We start from the raw sequence: 24,583 nt of genomic DNA, 5'->3' as shown, positions 1-24,583 counted from the left end.
ATTATGAATTTGAGTTACGAGGAGATAGGAAAGATTATACGAGATAAAGTTTTTTTATTGTAACTTATTTATCTGGAACGATTTTGCAAAAATGCTACAAAAGTTTATAAATACTTTGTTTTTAGTTTTAAGTGATGTAAATTTGATATTAACATATTTATATATAATAGAAAATATTTCTATTAAAGTTTTCTCATGTATTCTTCTATGCAAACTTTTAAGGCGCACGGCATGGCAGCCAAGTACTTTAATAAATATTTATTATTTTTCATGATTTAAGTACATTTCTAAATATTTCTAATTCTAATTCTAAACTTGTCTACCAGACGAAATATATTCTTAGTAAGTATATGTATTACATACGTATATAGTAAATACATATATATTGATGAAAAAATCTATATCTATACATAAAATACTGTGTCTTCAACCATTCAATGATTATTTTCCTTAAACTTTAATACCCAAGCTGGCTGTCCTTTGTGTGCGTTAGGAGGTAAATTTATTTCCAGCTTATTATCGGATTGTTTCCACTAAAACAAATGTACAAAATTATTTTATCACCATTTTTATAACATAAAGGTTGGTAAAAGTAGTAATACACTTACAGGAATTACTGACGAATAACCAAGTAGATGTATCTGAGAATTCTCCGAAAGTTTAAGCGAGCCTAACGATAAGATATTATCATATGGGCCATATGGCCATTCTAGAATTGAGGCATATAGCTGTTTTTTATTTTTACTTATAGTGTACCATACACTTCCAGTTAAGGTATCATTTTGTACTGTCCAAGGCTTAGTATCGTAAATAGCTTCGCCGTTAATTGCTAGCCAAGCGCCTGAAACAAAAAGTTTACTTGTATATCATTAAGATTATCAGAAAATTTATATCTGAATCGATCAAGACACTAATGAAAAATTTGATAAGATATAAAAGATGTTTACCCATTCCACGCAATCTTTCTTCATATATTGGTGTAATAATACCATCTTTTGTTGGTCCAACGTTCAACAGTAAATTTCCACCGCAGCTTACAGTAATTACTAACTCCTTTACTAATCCAGCCAATGTATAGTATTCGGATAAAACAGCGTTTCTGCGATATCCCCAGGATTTTTTGTCAATAGTCATACAGTTTTCCCACTTATGTGGAAGAAGTACACCTGGGAAGCAAATTATTGTTAATATAACAATTTAATCAGTTATTACTCTCTTTTACATTTTGATAATTTAGATAATTCTAATTATAACAAGCATAATAATAAATTACCAGGATTAAAACGATCAGCACATGTAAAGAAACCACCATGATGACATGATATATTAATGCCCCATCTATCATTCACCACTACTGTATCTTTTACAGGACTTTCATTGTATAGCCAGGCTAAAAATTCCTTTGATTTCCAATAAGTATCCGTTGCCTCTCCATCTCCATCTGACCAAACTATATCCGGCTTGTACGTTTCTATCAGCTCACGGAATTCTGGCATCACTTTATGGGTGACGAATCTATCTGTTGTAAAATTGTTTCTTTTGTCTGTTACATAGAGAGGATTGTACCATTCAAACCATGAATGATACAAGCCGAACTTTATATGTGTCTTGTTTCGAATTGCTTCTGCCAGTTCACCTATTTCAGGAAAAGGAATATGTATAAAAATGTTTATATTTAATGCAAAATCTTATTGTTATTAGATATATGTCTTCATTACCAACAAGATCCTTTTGAGGCCCCACATCCATAGAATTCCAACTGAATGAATACGTTGATGGCCACAGTGTATATCCTTCATGATGCTTGCTTGTCAGTACGATATACTTTGCACCTGACGCTTGAAATAATTCTGCCCAGTCGGAAGCATCAAAGAATTCAGCAGTGAAGTCTCGTGCAAAGTCTTGATAGGTGAAATTTGGAGGATACCTTTTTCTCATAAAGTCGGAAAATTTTGTAGTTAATTTCTCCTCTACAATATCATTTATAGAATTCTATAAGATATCACATTAATCTGCATAGTATTTTTTAATATAAGAACTAAGATAGTAGATATGTTCAACCTTTCCAATGATTCCAAAACCATTCGGAGCCAAAGCTGGGCACGCTGAATACACCCCAATGAATAAAGATTCCAAACTTTGCCTCATCGTACCAGGACGGAAGCGGTCGACTGTCTAGACTAGACCAAGTTGGATCGTATTTGGGTGCTTTTGTTGAAAATGGCACAAAATTATTCTCATCCCAGTTTGTCATCACACTAACATATGCCTCTACTGTCACACAGAGGATCAGTACGGCGCACCAGATATGTACGAACGTCATCCTGCCAGTAAAAACTTGTAGTGAAAGCAATGATTGTTGGACGAGTCTTTTATTCCTGACTGATATTAAATCTCGACGAGAATTCTATTTCTGTATGTTGTTTTGTTTTCATATTTAGAGATTAGATTAGATTCGCACTCCATATTGTTTTAGGACAAAGATCACATTATTATTGATCGACGCTATATAATTCATGTGTACAGTTCAACATTTTTATGAAACGCTGTAATTCCGCTAAAACCCTAGACAAAATTTTAAATGACATTTATTATTATATTTAATCTAAATTAAATAAGCATGCATGTATAGCTGTCAATTTATCGTAAATTTTCAATAATTGGACGGCATTCGAATCGAAAATTTACAATTGTAATAGAAATCTTTATAAATCTCGAAAAAATATATGTTTAGAAAATTGACAATTGTAGATTGATGTAAACTTTATTGTGGATACGTAATTACAAATGTTGGATTACCAATTTCCTGTTACAAGATTAATTCAGAGTAAATGTTATCTCTTCACTGAGGCCACGTTATCTTTAACCAATGGTAAATTATGGTCATGTATGTATAATATATATGTGCATCTCGGCTCCATTTGGCTGCATTATCGTATTTACAGTGTAATTAAAGTATCATCCAAGGTGCAATCTACAAAGCAGATGTAGATAAGAAGTTGATCGTGCAATATACCGCTTGTATGAAAAATGATACGTTATAGAATCTTTTTACGTGGATATCTGTCTACTGGACCACGGGGACCTAACCTGAAATGATACCATTTTATATTGGACAATCTTTATATATAAGATCTGACTATGAATACCGGCGATACCGGCCTTAATATCCAAGGAAAAGAGTCAAGAAAAAACTAACAGGATTGATCATGGAAATGCGACGTGTAAGACGTAGGGCCGATATCACAGTCTCCGATTAACGTGATCCTCCGATTAAACTCACTCTGCATCTCTTTCTAACTGTCTTTTCGTCTCTTTCTAGGGGGACAGTTAGAAAGAGATGCAGAGTGAGTTTAATCGGAGGATCACGTTAATCGGAGACTGTGATATCGGCCCGTAGTACGCGTAACGTATACTTATAGATTTTCAGAGCTGGCAATGAATTTAGAAACTCAGCCGTACATAATCCAGTCTGTCGCATTGATAAACAGTAAAAATAATTTCCTTCGTTTTGTACACTGTACAATTTCGCGCGCGCGACCACTCGCAATATATCGCAATATATCGCGCGATTCGAGAACGAGACGTAGCGTGACTTGACGTTTCGCGATGTCGTCTCCGTCTCGTCTGTCTCGTCATGGATAGAGTTCCTCTAGTAAGAGTTAGGACACCGTCCGCCATTAATGGGGAATTATGCGAACGATCGAGAGAGACAGCCTCCCGACTCGTACTTTTCATGGGTCTTTGTCTCACTCCCACTTATAGCTTTGTCTCACTCCCACTAACGTCTCTCCCATTAATGGCGGAACCAATCAGGAGTCAGACCGGGGTGTCCTAACTCTTACTAGAGGAACTCTAGTCATGGAAACGAAACTGCACGAATTTGAATCGACTGTGACGAGTGTGACGTGACGTGAAAGGGCTTGTTGAGGAACGTTTACCGGCGTGTTGGAACGGAATCTCTTACGTGTGAAAATTATCGCGATTCATCATGGCTTGGGTGCCCTTGGAGTCGAATCCAGAGGTAAGTGAGCCTCACCTCGAGTCACGACACGTTGTTGCTCGAGCAGCGATTGAACAACCGGGCTTTCTGTTTCAGGTTATGACGAAGGTAAGCAGCTGCAATGTTCAGCCGGTTCGGGTTAATCTCGTTGTTTCCTCGACGATCGTAGTCTTGGATACGTCGATCAGCACGTGCCTCTCGCGAAAGAAAACATTCTAACAGATTTCTTCGGCACGGTCGAAAATGCGCAAAAATTCAGTGTACTGACTTCATGCCTATTTTTGTAGTTCCTCCACAAGCTGGGCGTTCCAAAGAAATGGTCGGTCTTAGATGTGTACGGTTTAGAGTCGGACTTGCTGGCAATCGTCCCTAGACCCGCTCTTGCCGTTATTTTGCTTTATCCTATTTCGAAGGTATATGTAGTATACAATATGACAAAGCGTCTTGGGGATTTGACTGACACGTTTCTATAAGCAAGATTTGCTTTACCGTCTTCTTAGATTGACAAGGCTGAAGAGGATAAAGCAGAAGTTGAGGATAGCAAGAATGATTCTCCAGATTCTGTATACCATTTGAAGCAAAATATCTCGAACGCATGTGGGACAATTGCATTACTTCACAGCGTAGCGAATAATTTGGACGTGTAAGCATCTATGATCATACATAATCCAGTTTGTCACATTGACAAACAGTAAAAATACTTTTTCCTTTATTGCGTTACAGCATACAATTGGAGGATGGCTTTCTCAAGAAGTTCTTAGATGAAACCAAAGGACTTTCGTACGCTGAACGTGGAGAGCGTTTAGAAAAAGCGCAGGAAATTATTGATACTCACATGGAATCTGCCCAGGAAGGACAGACTGAGGTACTTGGCTACTTTGTAACTGAAAATGACATGATTGTCTTTCAAACTGTAAATTACAGATATATTTTCTTCTTCTTTTAGGCACCAGCTGAGGATATAGAGGTGTACCACCACTTTGTCGCGTTTGTACATAAGGACGGTTCCTTGTATGAGCTAGGTACGCGTTTGTTCTACATTGACTTTATGACATGGCTAAATAAAAATGCTGTAATAACAAACATTTATTTTTCTAGACGGTCGAAAGCCTGCTCCTATCAATCATGGCTCGACTACACCGGAGGCACTTCTGGACGATGCTGCCCGTGTGTGCAAGGAATATATGGAACGCGATCCCAACGAAGTACGCTTCACAGTGGTTGCACTCGCTGCCAACGAGTAAAACGGCGTCCTCATCCTCAAGTGCATTTGCCTTTAAGCTAATTTAAACTCAAATAATTTATTTTATACGTTATACAATGTTGTGTATATTTCGCTTCGGCAACGCATTTGTTTTGTCAGTTTCCTTAATTGCCAACTTTTTTTAACACTGTAGGACGTGAAAAAAATTTATATACGCAGTTGTATATTGCACTGTTTTGCTTTTATTTTGAAAAGAAAAGGATCCTCACTGATTCCTTCTATACGACGTGGCGCTTGTATCAGGTTTAATAATATCGAAAGTGATATATGTATGTATTTTTAACTGTCAAGATGACGATAAAAATATGGTGCGACGCGAGATGCTATAGAAAGAACGTTTAAAACAAACTCCAGATATCGCGCGTCGGTCAAGGTCTCCGAGCTTTGCGTAACAGCGGACGACTGCCAGATTGAGTTCTGGGTCTGCAAGTCGGTGTTGATGATAAATTAGGACCAATACAGCCTCCCGTTTGGCACAGATTTAACACATTGATTTGATAACGTTCACTTTTGACCGCTAACTTTATACATCTCGCACATTTCGTTTTCATTAATTATCGACCTTTGATATTTCATGATACTTAATGCCTTTTGTCACGATAATTACGCATTGTATGGAAATGGTAATATTACCACAAGAAGCTCTTTGGAAATTGATTAACTGTTACGGAAATGGCATGAGTCATCATTTTGATGAAATTGAATTAGAACCGTCTCATAATTACCTTATTTCTTAATTTATGTAAAAAACATTCGGAGTGTACTGATTACAGAGATAGTGATTTTTTTACAGGCAGATTATTTAATTAAAATGTTTACGGATTTTTGATTAGCTGCACGTCTCCAAAATAATTAAAATTTAAATCCGTAACATTCTTATATTTTATTAATTAATGTTTCTTATCGAAATTAGTTAGTATATTTTATAAATTTTCTTAGAATATAAATCGATTTTTAAAAAAGATTTTATTTTTTTCTTTTTTAAGAATATGCATATTTATGGGCATTCGTTATATGTGGAAGTGCTCTATTGTTTCGTACGTTATTAAGAATTGCAAAATGCATCGGTCACTGACCAGCCGCCGAAAGCGTTAGCTATTTTGGATCCTCTTCCGCGAGACTACGCATCTTGGCACCAATTCTCTAAATAGTGGCTGCAAAATACAAAATAAACTTAAATTCCAGTAACGCGATCTGCCTATATTATATAACATATTCCTTCGTTCTAAATCGTGATTTAGAAACTTGTCCATAATAAACTATAATTTTAATTGCAAAACGTTAAAGCTTAAGACAATAGCAGGATGTTGTTCGCATAAATTTTGAACTTTCTATTTACTTTATACATTGTTTTATAATATTTACAAATCTTGTGGAATAGAATAAGTGTGGACACGGGTCTCTTCAAAGAGTCTTGTCAATTTTTCCATAGGTAGAGTCAACGTGTTATCTCGGAATTAATAACATGATAAAATGAACACACAGCCCTTTTAATGTTTATTTTGCTTTAGATAATGAAAATGCATGCTTATTGTTATCGAAAGCATTCCTCGGTGTGCTGCGTCATCCTAATGGAAAATTTTAAGTATATGTTTTGCCATGCGGACTGGACCGGTTAGCATCGGTTATCGTGGACCGGTTATATTCTAACAAATAAATTATTATGATAAATTGCTGCAGACCACATAGCTTTTACACTGTCAACACAGTAGAAGCGTCGCCGCTATCTTTATAGATTCTTCAAGGCTTGCGGAAAGTATTGATTAGTAAACGTAACGGAATAGCAAAATTCCATTACGTTACAATCTAATCAGCGTATTTGTTCCGAAAATTATCATATTCGTCGTAATCGCGCTAATTTGTTTAGCGATCTTCAATACTTATCGTTATATATTTCAATACGATTGAGCGATAAGATCAATTAACCACCCATGAAATATGTACATATTTACGTGATATGTATATTTGATAAACGATCTCCAGAATTCGAATTGTTTAAAAAAGAAAGATGAAACGTGTATCTCTCGAATCTCAAAATGTCAGTTGGAGGCTTATTCGCTCTATCGTTGTGTTATTTATAATATTTATCGAGTAGCTTGCGAAGATTCGCGTATCAGCCCTTCAAGATTGATGAGATTTATGATCGCGAACAGAGCTTTCACGATATTTTGCGCGGTTCTCCTCAATAGAGAAACTGTCAGCGGCTGATAAGCGCAACCTAGAGCAAACTTACTAATCGTACGACGGGTATTACTTTAATTGATGAAACCATTTATGATGGCAATTCCGCGAAGTTTCGCGATTAACCGATCGCGGTATCTGTATCTCGCCAGTGATTCGCAGATTTTGCAACGTAAGAGACAAATGCTACGCAATTGCATGTAAGAGAATGAGTTACCAAGAAGAGAACTCATCTGTTCTTGATTAATTCTAAGCGCTCACGCTATATATTTTGCTGAGAAGACCGCTTTTCGAAAAATTGCATTAAAATAGAAAGAAGTAATATTTAATTTCCGTTCTACTCGAACAGTCGTTGTAGTTTTCGTACAAAATGACAAGGTATCTTTAAAAACGTAACAAAAATTCTGCAGTGTGCAGTGTCGAGTATATGTTTGTATACATCAGGTATATTACGTGCTTGTTCTGTACAACGGTTTAAGGTCAACCCACGCTTATAAAATCTCACGTACGACCTCGTTTCTGTTTCTGGTCCCCGCGTGCCGCGCGTGTCGTCCGTTTTCGTTAGAGCTGAGTCGCTCGCCGTATAGCCGCAGATTTGATACGCGTAAATTTTTCAATACACCGCACAACGTGTACACTCCTTATCTCGCTCCTCTACCACGCCTCTTATATCGCTTTCCCGATCGCTCGGTTTTAGTTGCGGTTTGTGCATATGCATATGCGCGGAGGCCTTGGGTGCCTCGAATGTACTCTTACTTTCAAATAAGGAAACCTCCGTGCCGAAGTCGAGGACGCGCGTCAATAGCGAGGTCGGATTTCCATCGGACGTTATTTTAAACTATGTCGCAACGTATCCTTCGTCATTAAGCGTGAAGTTTACATTTGGATTATCAAACATTGTCACACATTAATCGCACCGTTGGGTTTCCAAAAAACAGTCTCCGTTGTAACGAATACGTGTAAACTTTTTGGATCAGAAAAGATTCCACTCCTTTTCTGACTTCTATTGGCTTATCATTGCGTCTGGGAAGTTCAACCTTTGATGCCGAAAGCGAGTGCGTTGACCGGTAATACATCAATCCTTTGCACGTTGCGGTCGCGTCATTGAAGTCTTTTATGCTAACAAAATGAATGACTATATCCACGCAAGTTATTCCGACTTGTTAATCTTTAATTGCAGTCATGAGAAAGTATAAGACGGTCCCAATCACGCGCGGCGCGACACTCGTGATGCGCTTTGATGCGACAGTTAATTCGCTCGATTATGATCTTTCTTTCTTCGGCCACTAAGCTCTTTTTTAACACCGACCCATTAAATTTGTGAGTTCCTTTCTTAGCACCCTTCACTCGAGATTGCCCCGAACGATCTGCTATATTAAATTTTCTCAATCTGCTAAGCTAAATGATCAAACTATCCACTGCAATGTTCCACCGAACGATATCTCGACAATTTGTTACAGCTAAATTTTATCGCTGTGTTACGACAGATTTTTCTTATCACTCCGCCTTTTTTTTCCTTCGTAAACTCTATGACCTCGATAACGACCACGCTGTTATCGATAAAACTCACAGCCGGTAGATGAAGTATACGAGACCCAGGGATTTTCCTAAGTGAAGTTATGACCTCCCTCGGAATCGAGGTCGATTTTCGGTTCGTGCACTCGATGATGAAACCGACACGGTCTCTGCCCCGGGTCTCAACAAGCCCGGTGCCAAGAATAAAGGGACACGGCATTTCGGCACCAGCAGCAGCAAGCGAATAGTCAGAAGGAAGTAGACAGCCTTCGAGTGGTTATTGCGCCGAGTATTCCTCGACCGTTTCAGACCGACACCGTTTCAGTCGCGTGTAAGCAGCCGACCGTTGAACGTGCGACCGCAGGAACGGCGACAATCGACAGCACCATCCATGGGTTATCAGTATTCGCGTCCTCTTATTATTTGGATATAACCGAGCCGAGAACAGCCGAACTGACCGCGAACGAAGGTACGTACGTGTGTCATCTGCTATTTAATTTTCACACGCGTTTCCCGACAACCCAATGAGTGAGTTGTTGACCTTTTATGACGTGTCTCAGACTCTATTTACTATCACGTACTTTTGAATAATGAATCAATGATCTCTCCTCACTCTCTCTATCTTGAAACCGACGAGAATAACTTGTTTTCGAGGTTTTAGTGATGCAAATAAATTAACATAAAATCTTATCACGTGCAATGATTATCGCACGAAAGGTTGAAGCAAGAAAAATTCTTGATTGAAGAAATAAGCTAATTTGAAGACGCTTAATCATACTATTATCTCGTTATTTCAAATGACAATTGGACAAATATGATCGGATGTAAGTTTTGCGCGCGAAATATCATCACTCGTTAATGAACAGTAAACAAATGACGTTTGCCTCCGCAAATATGATCGCATTAGTTTTCGTCACATTTTTGCAAAACATGTCGTATTTTCTTGAATCTTAAGAAACTTTTGTGGCAAGCAAGAGATACAACACGTATGATGCAAAAATTGGCGTCGTATAAAACTTATTTAAGTTTATATACAACAACCGATAATAAATCAAGTAATTTGGAGTAATATGATTGTTACAACACGTGAGTGATATTTTAGCTATTAAAATTCTTAAATAATCCTGATGGAGAAAGGGGCTTAATTAATTTTTATAAAATAGAAAATTCTTAGGAATTTTTAAAAATATATTTTTACTTTTTTAAAGTATATTTTAAAAATAATTTTCTGTTGCAAAAAGTTTGAAATGAAAGGCAGACACATACAGAATATTTGTTGCACAAATCGAAATAAAAATCCGATTTGAAATAAATTATCGACAGAAATAATTGTTACATATCTATGTTAAATAAATATCGATTCTCCTGAGGATTATATGCTTCTAAAATTTTTGGTCTTTTTGCTACGTCATCTTATATATCACATATTGCATAATATATATAATTCATGCGGACGTAGAGAAGCTTAAAGGTTTTAAACAATTACATTTAGTAATTAAAATGACCTATTTATAGTTTTATTACCTATTGCATGTGCATCTATAAACATCAGATAATAAATGATTAGGTTTGAATTAGGATGAAGACTAATTAAGTAAGATCAGATAAGATTAGTAGGATTAATATAGAGATAGTAAATAAGACAGAAAATAGTCTTATACTTCAATTAGGTAAATTTACGTTGCATAAGTAAAATAATAGTAGGAGTTTATTTTGTTTAAAGATTGGGAATTTTCTTTTTGTGTTTGTAAATTTTGCCAGAAGTATGAATTTTATATTGAATGGTCACTTGCATTTATTTACTTCTGTTATTTTTTTAATGTGCAATTTTGTTCAATTCTTATCATTATCGTTCTGTACTCGAATTTTCCTAGCCGTGTGGTAAAATTTATTTTGGCGGTGGGCATCATCGACTGTCACCTGCAAACATGCGTAATTTCTTCGAACATTTACACTTGTGTCGACATTGTTTTTTGCGACAATATTTACCATGCCATTCTCATGGAGATAAGTTTTATTCGGGCAGTTAGCTTTAACTGCAAATACATTCATTTATCTCCCCGAAGGTTTTTCCGTCAAGATCACATTGTTTTCAACTGCGTCAAGCGCGCGACATGATTTTCTGGCAAGTGCCAAAATTGCATTTAATGACGCACTAGGCTTAGCGCCGAAATATCGTTATTTAGAATACAAATACGATTCGATCGGTATAAAGCGCAACGTGATGTTGCATAATGCGGTTTTACGTATCGACAAAGATATGAATTTCTCAGAAACTAATCTAATCAATCAATTGCGGTTTTCATGAATTTATTAATTCTAATACCAATTAAAGCACGTGTATCTATAACGTCATCAATTTTCTCTACTCACTGTTTCACAAAGTTGTACAGCTTGGCTTCTGCGAGGCTCGTGTATACCAATGTAGCGAGGTGAAAATTCACGGAATAGTAGTTTGTGTCGAATGTCCTTTAAGCATTGAAACCTGTATGTTTCACGTATACATCACATGATACAATTATGTATTGCATCACGTAATATACTTCAATACACCTTAGTAAATATTAATACGCTGACAGAAAAAGAACATTTTTCCTAGTAACGCATTTCAAGGATAGCAAGTGCAACAATTTCAATTGGCGATTGCGGTGAATTGCGATTATTGCAATGCATGCATCAAATTTGTAGGAAGCTAGAATAATTTTTATTGAATAGGAACTTAAGCATCCTGTTTTTGCAATTTGTCGTAATTTCGCTAAATTGTTCACGTTACGTGAACAGCTATTGGGGAAGTGAACGCGAGTGAAAGTGAGCTTCATTTCTTGCGTTACGCGGTCGAATTTTTTTTTATAAAGCTATAGGCGAGGAATACTTATAGGTACGTATGAGTTATCGCGAAAATGATGTCAGCATATCGTTTGATGATTCGACATTTTGATCGCGGTTTCATATTGACTGCGCGCGAAAAATTGCCTTCTCTCCGAGCGATATCTATACACATTCGTACATATACCGCGTGTCCCAGAACTCGCGCACTATCTCTGAAATACTAGACATCAAAACAGAAACGAATGCTCGTCGTTCCATGTCTGAGACATGTATTCATAAAGATAATTACTTCCTGTAAGCTCTTCGTCTTAAGTCATGTCTGTTCTTCCGAGCTATTCGGGAGTAATTCAAGTTAATTTTAGACATGTTTATCTTCCGAAACTGCACTCTATTTCCCAAAAATTCTCCGAAACGCAGGTGTATCAACTCCTCGCGCAATATCTCTTTATCAGTTATTCTGAATAATTATCTAATCATATTTGACAGTCTAAACAGAAGCGCGATTATCTCTTAATCGCGACTCGAATGTTATGACTTTCAATGACATATCAATTTTTACGATTGCCACTATCACTCGGAAGGTACAAGGAATTTTTTCTCGAGCCTTTCTTTCAGAAATTCTCTATCCTTCTTTTCAGCAGAAAGAAAGCAGAAACGTCGAACGCTTATTGGCATTTTGACGCAATCACGGTTCGGGTCTGATAAAAGTGCACGTGACCGGGGACTAAAAGAGCGCCGGTGAACGCTTCTATTTTGGTGGTATCGTCGCTGGCAGCGGTAACATTGCCAAAAAGTGAATTCGCGTCGGTTAAAGCAGGCGCTGCAATTTCCTCGAGCGAGACACGTGACAGTGATTTAGGTCGTTTGAGCTTTAGCGGCTGCTCGTGTTATCTGTTTGATCGTTTACCGTGAAATCGTAGAAGCACAAATGTGTTCATGAGTCCACATATACGATTAACGGGAATCTAAATACTGCGGGCGATTCCAAACGTAATTATCTCCCGTCATCGTGATTTAAGAGATTCGATTAATTGAATCTGAATAATATTAGCCTGCATGACGCTACTCCCCATCCCTCTGATCGAAATAATCACGTGTAGTCGACACGTTAAAAAAAGCTCTTTGACGAATTACGACAGTAATTACAGTGATTACATTAAGTTGACTAACTGGATAAGTACATTGTCAACGTGTTTACCGTACGATTGTATGATTAGCTCGCAACAAAAAGGTGGAATACAAATTTTCGACGAATGTCATATCATCTTATTCTCTTTCACTGTATTATTATAATAAATCGTGCCTTCTCTTCTGAGAACGCATGATTTATTATAATGATATCGGCGATTATATTTTAATTATTATTTTGTTTTCTTGACACAGCACATATCTCTCGATAAAATTTATCTGTTTACTTAATACTTTACTCAACATTTTGTAATTGATTTAGATTTTGATCGATTATTTGCACATGAAAATCTCTCCAATCAGACTTGTGTTTAGTCAAATTTTAATTCAAAAGAAATGGAAATGATGATACAAACGTGAGGTTATCATATACAATTTAATAGTGTTTAAAGTACTTAAATTCATTACAAACGTAATCATAAATTTTAATGTGAGCATAATTTTGCTTGCTATCCTCACGTTTGTTTCCACATGAGCGCCGAATTAAACGAAAGTAATGTCTATAAAAGCGTCAAATTAACCGGAAGTAATAAAACTAGCTCAAATACGTAATGTACACTTTAGATATGCCACTGTAGGTAGTTGTAAAAGGGATTTTAAACGGAGTATTAACTTTCAGAAAAATCGTACTGTCACGCCTGTTGCCTTTGTTCCGAAATCACGAAGTCCACATACCGCAATCGCTCAGTGAGACAGTGATAAACTATATCGCTAAAATGAATCATTATATGAGCGTGCAAAATAATATCGACATATGATTCAATATGGTACATTATACTTTGAAAGGAAACATAAAATATTAAAACAACGTGATAAATGGAAATATATTTGTCGCGTACACGCGTGAGAAACACGTATTTATTACATATTAAATGTAAATAAATAAAATAATACAGATATAAATAAACGAAAAAATATAATAAAACTCGACTTCGCAAGTTTGCACAAAGGGTCGTATTATTTTATTACTGCCGCGTTCAATTTAGATGCTTGCACTATAAACTTCGAGTCTGCGTCAACTTCAACATCCGTTATTTACGCTCGCCTTTCTGGAATTTTAATTTAAGTTATCTGCTTAATGAGCAAAACCGTCTATGCTACTTCTGCAGGCCGAGGCGCTTGGATCCGGTTAAGGGTCACGATTCGTGATCTATTAGCATGAGAAGCGATAATAGATTACACGTTACATACACGAGAATATTATCTAGCGCAGACAGTTATATTCCCTTCCATATGCTTAATGAATATGACATTTTACAGATTATTTTTACATTCCATCATGACTAAATGCTTTTTCTGTTGTGCAAGTGGCACTAATGATTGCAGCATTGGTGATAATCTATGCAATTCTAGGCGCATTATTTATCGGCGTTATCTATTCTTCTGCATCGGTATGTTGTCGATGCCAGAACCCAAGGAGAACAGAAAGTAGAAATAACGCCAATTTGACCAAATTTACGTCATTTTTTTTATCAGTATGATATGAAATTGACATTATTTTGATTTTTCTCCTTGAGAAGCTATGTCAAAAGTAATTGCGCCATTGTAATATTCGCCATTTGCCTTATCGTTGTCGGGCGTATTTTTATAAAGTTGCAGTTATTTTTTTCTCACGTTAGTAAAGGTGCCATAAATATTTCGTGTTGTTCCACTTGCGCCGGGTGACAATTCAGTGTTTCTACATAGCACACGGGGTTTACATTAATTATATAATAGCTTCTCAGGCTGTAACCTGGAGGATATCTCGATTAAGATCATTTACGCTATTAAAGGTAAGTGGCGCAGGAAATGATTACACGCGCGTTTTACATGACAATTAATATATAAGGTCGTCCCTTTTTATTTCGCCTGAAGAAACACCGCCTGATGACGATTGTACACTTCCGCGTTACGAAGTTCTCTTCGTCGGAGGGGCACCACTCGCTGTTCGCCTTTATCATATAACAGAGACTAGATAGCATCGATAAAACCTGCTTTGTTTTTCCCAAAAATTTCATTTTTATTTCTATCTTGCGGATAAAAGAAAGGTGGAAAAGTACTGAATTACAGATCGATGATTCATTTATATAAACAGATGTACACTCATTTAATCGTATTGGAGATAAATTAACCGAAGAATTTATTACGAATAAGCACACTGCGCTATTTATTCTAGCTGCGTATATAATTTATAAATAAAAACGTTAAAGTAATATTCAAATAAATATATGATTATGAGGCTAATTGGTTTGTTTATGTCTGGCATGTCACTTATCTCACCAAGCAATTAACTAGAAAAATAAAAAATAAAAGAAAAATAAAAAATCAACGATTGTAACGATTTGTATATATGTATACATAAATGTATAGTCACAACTATTGTTAAGCTAGACTCGTCACGTTTCTCACACGTACTCGCGAGCGAGTGTTTTTCTTCTTTTCCTTTTTTTTCTCATTTAGTATTTTAACATTATATTGATCCCATGTGGGATTAAATGCTGTGCACGCTACGGATTAATTAAGAAGCCAATCAATACGGAAGCGTGCAAGGCGCGTTCAATTAACGGACGGACAATATGTTGTTAATAACGGAATAATACTGAGGACCTTTGATCTATCGTTACGCAGTCCGGTTTCCAGCGAGATAAAATAAAATAATGTACTGCAAAAGTGTGTAAAAATAATCGAGCCGACACTTATTCGTGCCGATGACAGTCTGCATACTTGGCGCCGGACTGATCCGTACGTGTACATATACATACGCGTTTCATTCATCACGTTGTCGTAACACGTCTAGACGATTGAACAAAGGACTTTCTGACGTACGTGTCGTTACGAAAAGCGCGAGTTCAGAGTTTTGGGCTCGCGAATAGAGCCGCGCGCGAAAATAGAGCCTCGAGAGGCGCACTGTTCTATATATACTTTAGTATTTCTTTAGATATTCTATGTGTATATATAATACGTATATTTTACAAAACATGTACAATATAGGCTAATATACATACATTACTACATATGCTTTGAGCATGTTTGTAGCTCGAAATGTAATTCGAAAATGTGTTTTCACTGTCTAATTATTTTACAGATGGAAATGAACAGCAATCCGGTTTCCCCAATTTCGCCGAAGAACTCCATTCACGGCGATGAAACAACTCTCAAGCAGCCACTTGGGTAAGTTTATCTTGACATAAACGATCGGGAATGTAAAACAGATTCTCTCTCTTTAATAAATAATCTGTTGATGTTGTTTCCGATATCAATATCCTCAATATCAATAAAGCTATTATAAGTTTATTTTACTGAAGATGCTTCATATTAATGAACTTTGTTCGAGGAGAAGCATTATGTAATCAATAATTGAAAAGTTGATTAATACGAGACGCTGTGACGGACAGTAATTGCATGAAGATTACTGCAGTCGCAAGTGCGCGACACTGCTAATTCTGATTGAACGCGCCATATGAGGAATGTGATTTAATTACTTCGTTGGAGCTAACTTAATCACTCGCTGAGTTGCATAATTACGTGGACGATCATTAAACAATGTTACGATCCGGTGTTGCCACGTCCTGTGACAAACGGGTTAAAAAATTTTCTTAGTTTCACGAAGACCAATTGTTATCAGTACCTAATAATTACTACCGATTACTCTTATCTAGTTTGCTTCTATTTATAAATATTTGTATGCTTACAAACATATCGCTTACAAGTCCGAGTCGTAATAATTTATAGCGCATCGAAATAAGATGCCAGAACAATACGGAAACAATCGATAAACGTCGGGACGAATCTCTGCCTTAAATTTATAGACATGCTATTTCAGGTGTCAGATTGTTGCCAAGAATGTCGTATTGTTCTATTGGCATGATTATGACAATCATGTCTCTACCGAAGCTCGTTAGAAAAATATTTTCTCGCTATACGTTTTTCTATCTGCGTCAGTCTCACGTCGCAGTTAACGTTAATTGTGAAAATTCGATCATCTCGCTTGAACATTACAGCATGCGCGTACATATCCGGCGATTAGTACCATTGTACATGGAAAGCCCCGTGAAATATCACGGACATCGTTAGATGTACGTACACGGCGACAATTAACTTAATTGTAACCACTTCCTCCATCCTGACAATTAGATAGAATTTTTTATAACAACAAAATAGTTCTGGCATCCGCGACAATTTATTATGTCATAATACTAATCTCCGTTCGTCCATTTTTTTTTGATTATAGAAATAGCGGGACCTATGGAGCATTCCAATCGAAAGATCCCATTTTGGCGATGGAGAAAGGTGGCGATGCCATCAAGGGAAGAAGTAATGAGCACGGTATCACCGTGCACCACCCCACCTCGTAAGTTTAATTGGCGTTAACAAAACAGCAAAATTTTACTAACCACAAACACAAATAGGCCGGTATTCATAGTTGGATCTTATTTCAAGACCGTCTTAAGTAATGTCTTAAGATGCTAATACGGTTATTTCATTGGCTAAACGGAGTCCAGCCTTAAGACTGCCTTTGACCAAACTTAAGACAATCTTAAATATAAGATCCGACTATGAATACCGGCAATAGATCGACAGCAAAACGATATAGATTGACGTTGATTAAAGATATTAGACATTGATAAAGGTTGCATTAACAGAAACAGAACATTTAGTGCGTGTCATGCACGAGCGATGAAAATAATGTTACACACCTTAACAGTAAACATATCTCTAGAGAAACAAACAAATTTTGCTCACGATAAGAGTGATACGGCACGTGATCATCGCGAAGCGTATGATTTCAAAAAGACGGAAGCTAGTATTATATTATCTCGTTATTCATTTACGATAGTCCGATAAAAACCTAATTTACTGTATTTCCGTGCAAACTCATAGCTATTTTTTCCCGGAAAGAATCACGTTTTGTCGGAATGTTACGTTATTTTGACATCGGCTTGTTACAATTTTCTAGCGTTCTCAGCTACGTAGAAATACGTTTGCACGTACATAAATGCATTGGTATAACCGAATTGCGGAGAAAATTTGTCTTTTAACCGTACTGCAAAAATGATAGAGAAATAAATGCATCAATTTGCGTCAATAATCACATTTAGCTAATTATTTATTGCCTCATTGTTATTAGGGATTGCGAATTGCATAAGCGCAGCTAAGAAACTTCCAAAAAAATATGACTTCTTAAATTTAAATTGATATGATTTATTTTAATTTTAATTTTATTTCAAAAACAGTTTTATTTATGAACAAAATTTACGACAAAGGTAGTACGTTTCGGAATATAATTCGAGATTTATATATTTATAATCTCTGTACTGATATTTTTGTTTAGATATTTCATATATCGCAGTAGAGTTATTCGTATTTATAAAAACATTTATGAAAGATATTGATAAAATCATGAAAATTCAGGTAGTTGTCTCGCGACAATATGATCCAAAATTGTATATTCTAAAAGTCAATACGAAAACATCCTTTTATGGTTACGGGAAAACTTTTGGACGGTTCTCTATTCCTCACACACAGAACAAATATCTATACAGCTACAATCTACCACAGTGATGTATCAGGAACTGGTTTCGGTAACATGTGGTGGCATATGGAATGAATAGGTCCCGTGCCGGACACATGTGCGTACGGTCACACTTCGGTACGGTCAATTGTTTTCTAATTGCACATATGTATAGAGCGTGTTTACATTAATATACTGTCGAATTGCAATCTATATATTCTTGAGAAATTAGTTGTTTTTTGATATATTTAAACTGAACAGCAGTCATATGCTCAAATTGATTTGTATAATTAAAGAGACGTATTTAATAAATCTAAGCGAGCAAAATCGAACAAAATCCATGACTGGCAAAATCCGAAAAATTCTCGCAAATCATGATCTTTTCTTGGCATATTTGGCATATTTGGAATGCTTATCAAACATTCATATTCATATTTTGATTCATAGTTATATAATCTCTCTATTGACTGGAATCCCGCTTATATCCGATGATTAGTCTTGATTTACCCTGTCACCGTCGAATATCACGTCGAGGCGAGAATAAATAGAACGCACTAACGAACTGCAGGTACCTGGAAACCATGATGCATCTGTTCAAGGGTAACGTCGGTTCGGGAATCTTCGCGTTGGGAGATGCTTTCAAGAACGCCGGATTACTACTGGGACCCCCGCTGACGATCTTCCTTGGTATCATTTGCGTGCACGCTCAACACATTCTCGTACGTGCAATTAATTAATAATCATCAATTATATAAATAAAATAGGAAATAACATATGACTCTCTTATCGGAGAAAAATTAAATATAGGAAATTAATAATATTTTTCGTAATAAAATATAACTCTGATGAAATTACAGGAGCCTTACGCTTTTGATACTAATATCTTTTGCAGATTAAATGTAACGAGGAGGTGACACGTCGCGTTGGCGATGGCGTCTACGCGAATGGATTTGCTGGAACTGTGGAGATGTGCTTTGCTACCGGTCCCATTGGATTTCGTAAATATTCGGCTTTTATGAGGTGCGTGATAGAAGTAGCGAAGCCAGGAAATACGGAATAATAAGGAACACAAGCTCACGCAATGTCACAATCGTTTTGATCCTCACTTATATACACACTTTTCAATCCACATGAACGCTACTCGTATGCCTATTTTTTAGTTTACTTTTTACACATGTCTTTTAATTATTTTTTATAATTTCTTTCACATTAGCGCGTCGCCAAAGGTGCATGTTATTTATGTTGCTCTCTTGTGATTTTGTTGCAGAAAGTTGGTTAATGTGTTTTTATGTGTCACGCAACTCGGATTCTGCTGCGTATATTTCGTTTTCATTTCTTCGAACATGAAGCAGGTAAAGCATTTTCCACCGACTCCATCTTAGCTTTTTGGATTTTAATGCTTTGTTCGCAGTATGCCGGTTTCTTTTTGTAAGAAACCGCAAGAAAAATGAAGTCCCCCCAAAATTGCTCACGATAGATAACATTATCTTTACCGCATATAATTAATAATAAATTGTTATAGGAAAGATAAAAAACTTATTTTAATCTAATCTTTATACTTTATCTGAGCAATAAATAAAGATTATTAATAAATATTAAAAATTTTGTTTTATTTTTCGCGATAGGTACTGGACGCGCACGGAATCGAGATGGACGTTCACGAGCACATGGCCGTGGTATTGGTTCCCATAATGCTTAGTACTTGGATTAGAAATCTCAAGTATTTGGTACCGGTGTCCTCGATAGCGAATTTCCTAATGATCGCTGGTTACATTGCCACTATGTACATCATGAGCCACGACGTGCCGTCCATACACGAGAGAAGATACGTCGCGGATTGGAACAACCTACCTCTGTTCTTTGGTACTGTGATATATTCCTTCGAGGGTATTACTCTAGTAAGTACAAATACTGTTTTTGTTAATATAGTTGATAAGAACAAAAATTGGCGTTACAGTATACTTTCTATGTTAATTATTCTTCTGACACTTCTGACAATTTACAGGTATTGCCACTGAAGAATGAAATGAGGAAACCTCGCAACTTTAACAAGCCATTAGGTGTTCTCAATGTCGGTATGGTGATAGTCGGCACTATGTTCGTCGCAATCGGTTTCCTGTCTTATCTGAAGTACGGTGACGCGGTTGCTGGTTCGGTCACGCTCAATCTTGCGCCAAAGGAAATGTAAGCATCGAAGCTAATTACACTTCGTGTGCATATCGTTTATAACTTATCTTGTCGTGTTAGCCTGATTGTCGAGAGATTATCTTAACATTTTCTTTTCTGTATTCCAAGGGTGGACGGGAAAGTCATCAGTCAATTAAGGTTTTTACCTAAACGTTTGCTGTGTCCTGTGATAAATATTAGAGATAGCTTCGTGACTTCGCGAAAATTTAAATAATGTGTGCGCTTCGTGCATGTTTTAATTATTAATCATCGAACTGAATCGCACATGATTTTTTTTTCTATTTACGAAAGATATAACGAGCGATCTTTCTTCGACTAACAGATTGAATTTTTCTGCAGCTTGCCGCAATGCATCAAGACCGCCATCTCTTTGAGCATATTGCTTACCTACGCGTTGCAGTTTTACGTCCCGATCGCAATAATGTGGCCCGCCATCGTTGACAGATTCGGTCCATTTAAATGGCCAGTGTTCGCGGAAATCGTTTTCCGATCCGTCATGTGCTTTATCACATGTAAGTACAATTTACATCGGGAGAGTTTTATTAAATTATATTATTTACATCACAAACTTACTTCTGTTTACATTATCTTCTTCGTCAAACTTATATCTCTCAAATTATAAATTTTGACAATATTTTTATATCTTTACAAACGAAATACTTCTATGCACAGAATAAAAAGCTTATCTAAAATTATAAATATATATAACTTGGATGCGGAATAAATAGCTTGCAGCTTGTTTATGTACATGTGATAATTTAATATCGATTGTTCCTCCAGTTATCCTGGCAGAAGCGGTACCAAAATTGGGTCTCTTCATATCCCTGGTCGGTGCGGTCAGTAGCACCGCCCTCGCCCTCGTGTTTCCGCCGATCATCGAGATGATCGTCTGTTGGCACAACACCAGCCTCGGTTTCTTCACGATCGCGAAGGATGTGATGATAGTGTTGATCGGCGTACTGGGCTTCGCCACCGGAACGTACGAGAGCATTACGGCGATCATCAAGTCGTTCAGCAATTAAATTAAACGCGCTCCACAGGCGCTCTGTACAAATTATTCTTAATTTCTCTCTCGTAAACGCGCGCGCGCGCGAGTTTAATGGACCATGACACCTACGGTATTTCCGCGCGCACTTCCAAATTCTGCATGCTCGTAGACATTGACCACGCCTCACTCGACATTAGCCATTTTAACGTGATGATATATCGTTTATTATTATTATAATAATTTATGTGTGATGTATCAATAGAAGTAGCTGATAAGGTGCAAGTAGGTTGTGGACACCAGTGATTGTTAATAATAATCGTTCAGACAACGCAAGTCTCTTTAGTTTTGCGTTGTTTGGATCGTACATTATTATGCGTTCAATGAATTTACGCGGATTAATTTGGGCTTTCACTCGTAATAACGAATTGAAGTACAACACAATAATCTATATGATGCAAGACGAAAACATGAATAAAAATGACCCTTGCAACAGCGATGCAGATCGATAAATACTCGATATTTTTGATTGGTACTTGTCATTCTTTTACACCAATGAATTTGATTTATTGTTAGCGAATTGTATTTGCTTTAATTCCATAGAAATAGAACACGGATTGTTAACTAATGAGATCGTAGTATCTAATAATTGAAATGATAATGATGAATTAGAAAAACATATTTATTTATGTTTAGAAAAACATATTTATGTGCTAATTACCGTTAAAATTTTTCTGAAAACAAATTGTGTTAGAAAAAATGTTAGTTAATTAATATCTACAATAAATCAACTCAAAATTAATTCTAAATTAATTCTAAAAACAATTCTAAAAAATTCTAAAACTGTATTCGATACTGCATGTTACTGCGAAGAAAACTGCATATCTCAAATATCTGGAAATTGTATTATCTCTTATTCGAAAGATAAAACCATTCGTGACGAGGACATACTTTGTCTAAATGGTTTTATTTGTAATTGCAACCGAGTATTGTAACAGCAGCGTAACGTTTTATTTATTTATGTATACATCAGAGTTAGTTTCACCAACATATGGATTAAACGTTATTACTTAAAAAACTCCTTTTCTCTATCTTATATAGAATATAATGTAGATCTAAAGAGAGAAAAAGAAAGAGAGAGAGAGAGAGAATAGATCGATTAAACTAATATAGGTGAAACTAACTCTCCACGTGATTGATATTTATAAGAGACAGTGAGCAAAAAGAACCGAACGATCTTTAATTGTATATTGTATCGTAGTTTTACTTTATTGTTAAACTTTTTATATATTCGTAGCGACGCTTATGATACGAAACATAATGAACATCAAACACAGTATCTTAAAAAATGAATCATCGACTATGTACAATTTCGATACCCTATATCAATTGATGTAATTAATTCCCCCTTACTATTCGAAGATTTGGCGAAGATTCTTCGTAAATTTCCAAATCCCATCAATATATTATACGTACAGTTAATTTATTATAAGTTAATTGTGTCGACAAGAAAAAGAACGATATCAATCGCTGACGTCGCGAAATGTTTCTCATAGGAAAACCCAGATCTCTCAATTGAGATTTAAATCGATCTTCCATCTCTACGTAAGTAGTGTGTATCTATGCAGTATTAATTAAAGTTGGAACGAGGGAAATACTCATTAACGATAAGACGTTATGAATATCAATTGACTTATGAGCGGTACAACGGTTATCTCGTCCCGTATTACCGAAGTACAAAGCCCACTCAGGGAAACTAATATTAAAGTATATATCTTCTTTCCTTAATATATTTAACAGCAGCGTGTAAGACGTGTTTCTCTCAGCGAGATGCTGAGGCTGATGGAATAGAAAGAGATATCAATAAACATGTGGCACAACGAATTGGATGTCTATTCATGTACCATGTGTTTCCACATCGAACAATTTCGTAGATCTCTCTCGTTGCTTCTCTGAGAAAATTGACACAATTATCTTCAACGTAAATGTACTCCAAAATAACATAGAATAAAGTATAGTTAGAAACATAATTAGAAACAGTTGCATAATGTTTGAGGAAAGTTATGAAACGTAAATTATCGATCTATTTTTGACAGCAAGGCTATGTTTTGAAGGTTGGGTTCTACATAGCAAAAAGGATCATTTCTTTTTAAGGATAAAAGTAACCCTCAAAATGGTAAGAGCAAATAATTTGAAATATTTTTCTATCAACTCGAATAAGTAAAGTATAATCGTAATGTGCGTACTACTACATATGATATACGTAGGATCATCTAAAAAGTATTCAGAGATATGGAAATATCGGTGAAAAATAATTGTGTCTTTGTGAAAATTCTAAATCCAAAAATGTCAATTAAGTAGGTAAATTGTATTCATTTTCCGAGATTAAATGAATTGTTTTAAAACAATTTAAGTTCTCGTAAAAACTGCTGCAAATTTTTTTTAAGTATTTCCGATCGTTCTTACATATAAGTATCATTAATAAAAAGATTGCAAAACTGTCTCCAAAATTTGAATTTAAATAACATTATATTTCCATAAAGTTGAATTATATCATCAATAGAGCGTTATAATTCAACTGCTTTTTTTATGTCAATCGCGGATTCTCTCATGTTTCATATAAAGCACACGAATTCTCGTGATTCTCGGTTTATAAAAAGCGACACGAAAAATATGTCTTCAAGATCCATTTAAAGATTTTTCGTATCCCTGCTAGGACTGGACTACTCATAAAATTACGTCTAAAATTTCAAAAGCTGAATCAGATATAAAAGAGAGACTGGTTGCCTATCAAACGATTAACGAATTACAAGCTGCAAATCTAATAAATAACGCCGATAAAAATGCATGGAGCTGCTCTCAGGATCCTAAAGGTCCGATCAGAAAATCGAATCAAAAGCGAGTGCTTGCAGAGCATTGTGCAGGAAAGTCGTCGCCAGT

At 36.1% G+C, this 24,583-nt stretch overlaps 3 protein-coding genes across 4 annotated transcripts; 2 read left to right on the top strand and 1 right to left on the bottom strand.

Annotated features, from left to right (window-relative positions):
• Positions 1 to 243: 243 nt before the first annotated feature.
• Positions 244 to 3,343, bottom strand: LOC139780010 (alpha-L-fucosidase-like). The gene is made up of 9 exons (XM_071718564.1): positions 3,200 to 3,343; positions 3,056 to 3,090; positions 2,800 to 2,974; positions 2,062 to 2,565; positions 1,719 to 1,970; positions 1,274 to 1,636; positions 948 to 1,166; positions 609 to 841; positions 244 to 533 (listed from the first exon to the last, which is right to left on the bottom strand). Exons 4-9 carry the CDS (start codon positions 2,321 to 2,323, stop codon positions 435 to 437), a joined length of 1,428 nt encoding a protein of 475 aa, XP_071574665.1. The 5' UTR covers positions 2,324 to 2,565; positions 2,800 to 2,974; positions 3,056 to 3,090; positions 3,200 to 3,343; the 3' UTR covers positions 244 to 434.
• Positions 3,344 to 3,877: 534 nt separating this feature from the next.
• On the top strand, positions 3,878 to 5,438 carry Uch (Ubiquitin carboxyl-terminal hydrolase). Its single transcript, XM_071718958.1, has 7 exons — positions 3,878 to 4,024; positions 4,100 to 4,111; positions 4,291 to 4,416; positions 4,504 to 4,646; positions 4,727 to 4,868; positions 4,950 to 5,025; positions 5,102 to 5,438. The coding sequence occupies exons 1-7, from the start codon at positions 3,992 to 3,994 to the stop codon at positions 5,245 to 5,247; spliced, it is 678 nt and encodes a 225-aa protein (XP_071575059.1). The 5' UTR covers positions 3,878 to 3,991; the 3' UTR covers positions 5,248 to 5,438.
• Positions 5,439 to 8,155: 2,717 nt separating this feature from the next.
• Positions 8,156 to 23,527, top strand: LOC139779816 (proton-coupled amino acid transporter 2). 2 transcript variants are annotated; one of them, XM_071718320.1, is made up of 11 exons: positions 8,156 to 9,432; positions 16,045 to 16,130; positions 17,191 to 17,310; positions 19,040 to 19,190; positions 19,364 to 19,491; positions 19,739 to 19,823; positions 20,097 to 20,369; positions 20,477 to 20,655; positions 20,767 to 20,796; positions 20,998 to 21,170; positions 21,439 to 23,527. In XM_071718320.1, the coding sequence occupies exons 2-11, from the start codon at positions 16,045 to 16,047 to the stop codon at positions 21,678 to 21,680; spliced, it is 1,467 nt and encodes a 488-aa protein (XP_071574421.1). In that variant the 5' UTR covers positions 8,156 to 9,432; the 3' UTR covers positions 21,681 to 23,527. The 2 variants fall into 2 exon arrangements, with proteins under 2 accessions (XP_071574421.1, XP_071574479.1); XM_071718378.1 differs by lacking the exon at positions 20,767 to 20,796 and having other exon boundaries at positions 8,165 to 9,432.
• The last annotated feature ends 1,056 nt before the right edge of the window (positions 23,528 to 24,583 follow it).

This window comes from Temnothorax nylanderi, unplaced genomic scaffold (assembly GCF_030848795.1).
Source record: "Temnothorax nylanderi isolate EJ_2023f unplaced genomic scaffold, tnyl_v1.0 TNYL_tig0001_pilon, whole genome shotgun sequence".
Classification (NCBI taxonomy): Eukaryota; Metazoa; Arthropoda; class Insecta; order Hymenoptera; family Formicidae; genus Temnothorax; species Temnothorax nylanderi.
The sequence above is the reverse complement of the archived record's forward strand: the minus strand, read 5'-3'. Positions and strand labels throughout refer to the sequence as shown.